Genomic DNA, 10,009 nt, shown 5'->3' on the forward strand with positions numbered 1-10,009 from the left:
AGAGAGAACTCATCCGAGTTATATTCTCCCCCGTTGTCTGTACGCAAGCAACGAATCTTTTTTCCTACTTCTCCTTCAACTATCTCTTTGAACTCTTTAAACTTTGAAAGAGTTTCAGATTTTTCTTTCATAAAGAAAACCCACACCTACCTAGAGAAGTCATCAATGAAGGTTACCATGTACCGCATTCCGCCAACTGATGGTTGCTTGACTGGCCGGAACACATCAAAGTGAACTAACTCTAATGGTTCCTTTGCTTTAAACTTCGATTTCTCGTATTGCAATTGATGTGTTTTACCATACTGGCATCTCGCACGGACCGTGTCTATTCTCACGTCAAGTTGAGGAAGTCCCTTAAGCATCAACTTCTTTAGCATCGCACTTAGCTTGGAATAGCTAACATGACTCAACCGCATGTGCCACAAATCTGCTGTCTCGTTCCTTCTTGTCTTGTCTACATATGCAGAATCTGTTGACATTACGTAAACTGACTCCAATTGTCGTCCCTCCATCGTTGGCTTTTCTGAGATTTTGAGGTCCCTATACACCTTCACATCTTGGGGACCGAACAAGACGTAGTAGCCTAATGATGTTAGTCGAGCCATAAATTTTTCTTCATTCCTGGAACATGGTAGATATCTTGAAGTGGCACTTGGTTAGAATTATAACGAGGTGTGACTATCGTCTTACCGATGTGAGCTATCGGTAACCTTGAGTTGTCAGCTGTTACCACCACACGACTTCCCTTATACTCAGACGAGTTTTGCAACTTTTGTTTATCACCCGTCATGTGATTTGAGCACCCTGAGTCTACAATCTAGTCATTCTCATAGTCAATCCCTTTAGATGTAGCTGTAAGAGCTATCTCTTCTTCTTCCTTTACAAATGATGCTTCAGCATCCCATTCATCTTCGATTTGCTCTTTAGAACTAGAAGTAACAGTATTACTCTCAGCATGCTTTTTCTTAGACCAACAGTCTTTCGCCATGTGGCTCTTCTTCCCGTAATTGTAGCAATCACCTTCGAACCTTCTACTATTACCATGATTCTTTGAAGTTTCCCTTGGATGAGAACCTTCCTCTCTTTGATGACCTTTTATCTTGTCACCATTCGTTTTAGATCCACCTCTGACGTGTTGGTTGAAGTTACCTTTACTTTTGCTTGTGTAGAGTGCTTCTTTTTTACCCTTCAACGAGATTCCTCCCATTTGCTTAGCCAAAGCTTCTTGACCAACAAGTAAATTTTCGAACTCAACAAGTGATGGTTGTGTCGGTCATCCTTGTACTGCAGCAACAAAACTTTGGTATTCGGGTCGCAAACCATGGAAAATTATTCTTTTTATCCTGATTTTCCCAATAGCAGCATTTGGATCTAACTCTGAAATTTCACGGCATATAGACTTCACCTTATGAAAGTATTGGACGATCGTCATATCACGTTGTGCCATTGATAGCAGCTCGTTCTCGAGAAGTTGTAGCTTTATATCGTTCTTCTTTGAAAAAGGTGTAACGAAAGTATCCCATGCTTTTTTCGGTGTTTTGGCATCTCGAATGTGCTCTAACATTTCTTCTTCAATTGTGGTCTTTAAAGAAAACATCGCCTTGCCTGCTTTAATCTTCCATTTTCGTAAGATGTCATTAGCATCTTCTATTGTTGGTTGTGTAACTTCACTACTGCCGACAATCTCCCAAAGGTCTTGACCTTGTAGGTAAGACTCCATGTATGTTGCCCACGTGTTGTAGTTTTGATTGTTGAGCTTCTTGATTCCTCCAACTACTTGAAGGTCATCCATCAGGCCGACAGAGCTTCTACTAAACGGAACAAACTTGACTAACGATCTTATAGAGGAGTAAACTCCTCATGACTCAAGATAGCTTCACCAAAATCGATCATTGGCAACCTAGCTCTGATACCAATTGTTGAGGAAAATCTAGAGTACTTAACTCTAAATGCACAAATATTGGATATAAACAAGTAAACAATTTACTTGTACTATACCCTCAATAAAAATATCACTCACAAGTTGAAGAAGAAAATAACATTCTATTAAGAAAAACACACTTTTACAAACACTCGCACTTTTTACAATTTCTCAAGACCTCTTACTCATAACTTATTTCTCACAACTTGTTTTCTTACTACTTGATAAATGAGAGGACTCACCCCTATTTATACTAGTGGCACCTCCTTAATTAATGACTAAGATTGTGCCAACACATTTTTAATCTAATAGTTATAATTTGTCATCTAGAACTTTTCACCAAAATATCTATTAGTCTAGAGTTTTCCACCAAAATATTTATTATTCTAAAATTTTTTATTTTTCTCTTATCTAAAAATATCTAGAGTTTTCTCTAGGAAGATTCTAGAGATTGGGCTCTAAAAATATCTAGAGTTTTCTCTAAGAACATTCTAGAAAATGGGCTCTAAATTGTTATTGGGCTTTTCTTAATTGGGCTAGTATTGAATTTTAACATATTATGGGTTATATTCAGAATTTGGTTATTGATAAAACTTTTGAGTGAATGAATCTTCAACTAAACTTTTTATTATCACTTACAATATTTGATTTTGTGATTGCAGAAACAGAGCAATCTTATGTTTTAGTTTGATTCTTCTACTGAATTTAATGGATGAAAGCTGTTTGGTTGACTACCATATCCTTACCAAATTTTGAATGTATTGCTGATGCTAGTGACATTTTAGATTTGAAAGTTTCTGAGGTATCTTCAACTTGAAAGTTTCTCTCAATTGACAATAGGAAAAATATATTAAAAATGAAGGCTTTGTTTGTCTCTCAAGAAGCTTGGGAAATTGTTGAAAAGAGGTTATGGAACCCAGAACTGTACAAGAAGTAGGTCTACCTTAAAATCAAACAGATTCTCTTGTAGAAACGTAAAACAAAGATGAGAAGGCTCTCTTCCTCATCCATTAAGATGTTGATGAAACCAAAATTTTTAAATAATTGGGATGACAACAATCTCCAAGAATGTGCTGAGTAGTCTCTTCAAGATTCATTAAAAGGAGTTGAGATGGCAAAGAAAATTCGTCTCCAAATATTAAAAGATGAGTTTGAAGCATTGCAAAATCAATTTCAAAATACTCTTTGAGGGTAGTCATAGAAAATCCAACAAAAAAGAAGAAAAGAAATGGATCTCAAATGATTTTCATGTGATGGAGAAGATTTTGTGATTGTTGAAGTCATTGAAGAATCAAAATACTTTGGAGACTATGAATATAGATTGATTTAAAGGATGTATACAAGCCTATGAACAAATATATTTGTGAAGAATGAAAAAGGAAGGTAACACGTTGGATCATGCACTCTCATTGCTAGAAAATAAAGAGGAATCGCATGACACAACAAGGCAAAGAGGACTTGGTGTTAAAGAAAAAGGAAGAGGAGAGAAGCTACTATTAATGAAGATTTGAAAGATCAATCTCGAATACAATGCTAAGATTGCAAGAAATATGGTCATGTCAGCTCTGCTTTCAGAAGATGTAGTAGCGGGTTCGATTCATTATCATTTTCCCCAATTAGAAAATAAATAAAAAATTTAGATATGACCATGGTATGAAACAATTTAGATTAGATGTGGAATGTGTCCATAGAGCGATTTGAGGGATTTGTGAAGCAATAACAATTGACTATTGACATATTTTGTTAAATTTCTCTTGTAAATCATATATAATTTCTATTTGGTTGAAGGAAAGGATGGGATGAAGGTTTTTCAATGGTCATCGTTTTCCCATCCATCAAATAAAAAGATCCTTTCCTTTGTTGTTCCAGATTGTATTTCTTCTTTTCTGAATCCCCTACTTTTTTCCTCCAAGAAAGAAACTTGAGAGTGGTGGCATTAGTTGAACAAGTTCTAGTTATAAACTTGGTTATTAAGCTTCTCTCTCGACTAGATGAGATGGATGATATGCCCAGCTACATGAACAACCACATTCGCGGGAAAGCCAGCCTAGCCCTTCTCTGCACTCACTCGCCCCTTACTGCACCTTTGGGGTAGCCACTTTTGTCTCAGCTTTAGGCTTGGATGACAACCTACAGCTGCTAATGAGGACCGTTCCACTCGTGCCCCCTTGGGGGGGTCACTTCGTTGCACTCACCTTAAGGAACAAACGAATGGATCAAAGTTGTGTGTTTTATGTAATTGATGAAAGAAATCGTTTGTGTACGTGCGATGTAGACAAGAAAATCTTATTAAATTGAAAGCGTGAAAGGGGAATGAATGAGTGGCATCCTAGTAAGATGTCCTAAACGATTCTCTTCATAAGCTAGTCGCCCAAGAAAACCCACAAAGATGATTTGATGGGGCTAGAATTCGTTGAATCCTAACTCAAGTCCAACAAGAGGAACATAATTGTCAGAATGCGACTTTTGGAGAAACCTAGATGTATATGAAATAGTTTAAGTGGTTTTGTAATTGATATTAATATACTTAATATTTCTTTTAGTTTCTGTTTCTAATTGTGTTTTTTAGGCTTGTCAATGGATATTCGAAAATCCAAAGCCAAATTCGATTAAAAAAATTGGATATTATTCAAAAATTTTGAATATCGGATTTGAATTCAGATGTTAAATTTAATATTCAAATGTTGCGAAATCCAATCCGATAATATCCAACCCGATTTAAATACATATGTTATATAACAAAACTTTCCTTACCCCTCTTCATTTTTTCTCTCAAACCTAAACGACAAAACCAGCAAAGCAAAGGGGTTTCATATGTGCGAATCACTTGAACGTCTGATGACCACATATTCTCTTCCGGGCAAGCATCCATGTAGGTGCTCTCTCTCTCTCTCTCTCTCTCATATCTTCAATCTCAAATTAAAACTCTATTTTTTTCCTTCAAAATTCAGTCTTCAACTTCAAACCAAAAAAACCTTGAAGTTATTTATTTATTTATTTTTAAAATTCATATCTTCACTATCATCTTCAACGTTGATTGATTTGCCATACACTTGATGTTTTGCTTGAAATCTTATTGTTTATTTTCTTTCCCAAAAATCAAATTTTATTTGAGGGTAAGGTTGAAGATGACAAGTTTTGAAGTTGAAAAGAGTTAGGAAAATCAGGATTTTTTTGGTAAAGATTGAAGATGATGGTATAGAACGAATCAATTTTTTGTAGGTTTTTTATCTGATCGGATATTATCGAATATCTGACAGATTTTTTGAATTTGAATCTTGATTCATAAGATCCCTCAAATTTCAAATTCGAATTTGGAGGCTGTAAAAAAAATTTAGATTTGAATTCGGATATGACCACATCCGATTTGATTAGTATCCGTTTATAGCCCTAGTGTTCTCTATATATATTATGATTTTTGAATTATGATAACAGGTATTTGGATTGTACGAAGAAAGATTATCAATGACTTGATGCATGGAAGGAAGTATGACATTGATGACATATAACTATCATGACTCACATTAATGATCTAACTAAAATATAATAGTATAGTATCAAAATGATTGGTCTTATTGACATGTTTTGAAAAATCGTGTACATGTGTAATATTGTATTTAACAGAGTCTAATTATTGTGTAAAAGACTAACATAACTTTGTCTTTTTTACTAAAAGACAAAATGAGGAGAGGTATTGTTAGAAATTTTTTTTTTTTTGAATGGTCCACGATTCTTCAACTTAAAGTTTCGAAATGAGTTGAGTTTTGGTGAGGATGATCTCTTCACCATAGAGATCATCCTCACAAAAAATCAGCAAATTCCGAAACTTGTAACCCCTATTTTGAAAAATGTTTAGCTCAATGTTTAGTTATCTTTAAGGCCTCCGAACGCTTCCCTATATATATATAGGGTAGACTTTTTTTGACAAAATCCTAGATAACATTCTAGACAAAGCATTTTGTCTTATATGGTTTAAAAAATTTGAAATGGGCTGATTTTTTGTGAGGATGTTCTCTATGATGAGAAAATCATCATCACAAAAAATCAGTCAATTCTGAAATTTCAAACCCTAGTTTATAAGTTGAAGAATTGTGAACCATCAATTTTTTACTATCACTTTGGAACCACTTTTTACGGGGTTAGAAGTTTCAGAATTGGCTGATTTTTTTTTGTAAGGATAATCTACTCACTATAGAGATCATCTCACATAAAATCAGCTCATTTCGAAACTTTTTAACCGTATGAGACAAAACTTTGTTTAATATATATATAAAATCAGCTCAATTTTTTTATATATATATATAGAATGTTGTCTAGGATTTTGTCAAAAGAATGCCACCTATATATATATATATATATATATATATATCGAGAGAGAGAGAGAGAAAGAGAAAAGGTGAGTCTAGCATTTACAAAAGTGAGTTAATTTGATTCACATCAAAAGGGATATCAGTTCACTCAGTCAGATTTATTTGAGTCATATTATTGATCTAAATGGCACAACAAGGTATGCATCCAATTTAATTTAATTAGATCAGGAACATGATAGGTTTTTGAGATATATAATTGATTTTGAACGATTGACATAATGGATGATTGAATTTGTAAATCCATAAATTCTAACATTGGACTGATCTACTTAGAATCATATTGAGTTTTGTTAAAAAAATGGTTTAACGGTTTGGTAATAATTCGATACCAAACCGGTCCATTGCCAGTCTAATTGAAATTAGAATATATTTTCTTGGGATTGTCAAATAATGAATCATAGAAAATTGTAATAATCAAGGGCGGAGCTAGGGGGGCAATTGCCCACCCTGGATTTTTTAGAATTTGTTTTCTAAGAGTTTATATGTAATATTTTCACATAAATTAAAGATTTTTATAATTTTTAAAAAAACAAAAGGGAGGTTTTACATATTTTTAACAAACATAACGGGTCTAATTTCAATTTCATAAGTCTAATCTATTTCCCCTCCCCAACTCCCAAACCCGATTGAAAGTTAGGGTTTTCTTTCGTTCTTTGCAACTTGCAAGAGAGCAAGTTTGCAACTCGATTTGTCTCTTGTCTCTCCTCTTGCCTCTCAAGTCTAACCTTTGGGTTCTCTCCTCTTGGCCATTCTGAGTTGCGACTTTACTTGTGAATTGCGATCTTGCCTCTCATCTTTAAAGAAGAAGAGCACGGTAAAAATTTTATCAGATTTTGTTTTCCAATTATCCTATTTTTATTTTCTCTCTTAAAGCATGATTTTAAACAATTAAGGAAATTGAGGAATACAATGTGTTTGTCAAACCTGTGGAGGTCATTTTTGTGATTGACCTCGAGATTTAATTTTTTGCAAGATCATTCACCAATAAATCATACAAATAATAGAAAAAATAACAAAAAGGACAAAGAACATAAAAATATTTTTTATGTGGTTTGACAAACGTGCCTACGTCCACGGGTTCGGGAAGCTATTTCACTATAGATCTCACAGTTACATAGCCTCATCTCCCTTTTCCTCTACCTTCTTCTCCTTTTTTCCTCCCCTTTTACAAGACCTCTCGACCTTTAAATAGAGAAATCCTAATTAGAGTCTTAACCCTAATCAAGTTATAATTGACCACATTACCCCTTATCCAAAATAACAATTACATAACAAGGAGAATAATCATCTTAAATTAGGAATCTTTCCTAATAAGATAGAACTCTCTTTAGATGATGTCACGTGTCCACCCCGAGATGCACGTTGATGGTGCGAATGGGCGATCCAGATGGGAAACGATTTTATCCTTCCACATAGCCCCCTCTTGAAGGTGGAGATCAATATATTGAGATCCGCCTTTGAGAAATACTTCTACTTGAGTGAATTCCATCCTTGATTTTTGAATTAGTATGATTTTTGATCCCCCAAGCCTATTGCTTGCAAACTTGATATTCAACTTGGTTGAAATCTCATAATAAGTAGATGTTCAAATAATAAAATTAACCTCAAGTTGGGCTTGATTTTCGTAATGAGTCAAAATTTTGATAAATGATAGAAGAATCGATCGAAATCCTAAATCGGGCTTGGATTTCAAAGTGATCAAAGACTTTAATAAATGATAACAGAACCAACCAAAATCCTAGATCAGGCTTGGATCTCAAAACGATTCAAGACTTAGATAAACAATAGAACCGACCGAAGTCCCAGATCAGGCTTGGATCCCAAAACGATTCAAGAATTTAATAAACAATAGAACCAATCAAAATCTCAAATTGGGCTTGGATCCTAGAATGATCCAAGACTTCAATAAATAAAAGAATCGACCGAAATCCCAAATTGGGCTTGGATCCCAAAATGATCCAAGATTTTGATAATCAATAAAATAACCAATCGTATTGGATTTTGCATCACTCACCTCATAGAGTGATGCTCGGATTCGGGAGGAACCGACCTTATTAGAATTTTGTGCCACTCACCTCATAGAATGATACTCGGATTCACTAGGGAATCGATCTTATTCGGATTTCATGCCACTCACCTCATAGAGTAACACTCGGATCCACCAGGGAACCGATCTTATTCAGATTTCATGCCACTCACTTCATAGAGTGACACTCGAGTCCACTGGGGAACCAACCTTATTTGGATTTTGTGCCACTCACCTCATAGAGTGATACTCGGGTCCAGGAGGAATTAACCTTTTCTCCTTATAAAAATTTATTGAATCGACTTGAAAAACTTGAACTAATGGAGATCACAACATTCATAGAATATAATTATTTTATCTTTGTGGTTTAGAATTATGGACTGAACCTCTCACCTCAATGGAGTCCCTAAACTCAATCAAATTAGGTACGAGGTTAGCCCCCATACTACTTTTAAATCGAATCTTCAAGTAACAAATTTTGTCATATGGAACTCTTATTACGAGTTTGAACTAAGCTCCCATACTATAATGGATTATAAATTGAGCTACTTAATTCAGCGAAGTCTGTAGATTCAACCGAATTATTAGCCCCCAAATTTATTTGTCAGACCAACCTTTCTAATAAGAATTTGGCTCAATATAAATAAAACCCCCAAGCATAGTAATTAACCATATTTCCTAACAAGAATTATAACTAAGGGGTCACATATGACTCTTAATTATGGGTATAAATTGAGCCCCCGAACCATATCATCGTTCGACACTATTGTTTGTTGTACATTTAATAAAATTTAAGAACTTTAAATTTAACATAAATACCTGGTTGTATCACCGTATTTGTGATACGACTCTTTGTTTGGAAACCTGCAATGTTCTTGGATTGTGTAATTGGACCGTATAATCCCAAGACCGCATGCTTCAATCGCATGTGTCAGTCACTCTCCGTAGAGGTGAGTTTGTCTTAATGCGCCAAATCTACTTGTCATATTCGTCCGAGGGTCAACTTGAACTGACCTACTATCCTTCATTAAACTCACTTCTATCAAAATTAACCTGACATTACTGTTTCCATATCATCTGTATCACACAAAGATTAATATAACTGATGCTAGCCACAAGATGCGCCCTCTAATCAATTTGTTTCCTTGGAATGCAACCTGGACCTAGACAAAGAGACTTGGTGATATCAATCATTTTAAATGCCTTTTAAATATTTGGTAGCACCTTGGTTGCAGCATCAATAGAAACCTGGCAATATCGATACCATTGTTCCCCAAGCTGGTTATAGCATGACCTTGGTTTTATGTTGCCCTTTATCATTTATCCCCACCCATGCGAGCAACGTGTAAGTGGTTTAGCCAATTATGAACTTGATTCACATGAACAACATAACTTCTTTTAGATCATAATTTCTGTTATAACATAAATCAGTTATCCAGCTGTATTATTGTTGTAACTAATTTCTGCTATATTTCTATATATAGCTATCCTCATTGTAATATCAGAAGATGAATAAGAAAACAGAACAGATTACTAATTCTTTTTCTCCTATTCTCATTATGGTATCAGAGTAGAAGTTCCTCTACTCTGTTTCTCTAGATTTCTAGATCATTCTCAATTTGTTCAGAGTTCTTCATTTGATTTCCTTCATTGATTCTTCAATTGTTTTCTTTGTTCCTTCTCTTGATTTCC

General features: G+C 34.7%; 1 protein-coding gene across 1 annotated transcript; it reads right to left on the bottom strand.

Annotated features, from left to right (window-relative positions):
- Window positions 1-1,273: 1,273 nt before the first annotated feature.
- LOC147386469 (uncharacterized) lies at window positions 1,274-1,792 on the bottom strand. The gene has a single exon (XM_086424549.1). The coding sequence runs from the start codon at window positions 1,790-1,792 to the stop codon at window positions 1,274-1,276; it is 519 nt and encodes a 172-aa protein (XP_086280675.1).
- Between the last annotated feature and the right edge of the window lie 8,217 nt (window positions 1,793-10,009).

This window comes from Akebia trifoliata, chromosome 14, assembly GCF_017979445.1.
Source record: "Akebia trifoliata isolate Shusen 1 chromosome 14, ASM1797944v1, whole genome shotgun sequence".
NCBI lineage: Eukaryota > Viridiplantae > Streptophyta > Magnoliopsida > Ranunculales > Lardizabalaceae > Akebia > Akebia trifoliata.

What these genes read in the sequence shown, in the direction of transcription:
- LOC147386469 (XM_086424549.1), bottom strand. Translation starts at nt 1,792, where the DNA reads ATGGATGACCTTCAAGTAGTTGGAGGAATCAAGAAGCTCAACAATCAA.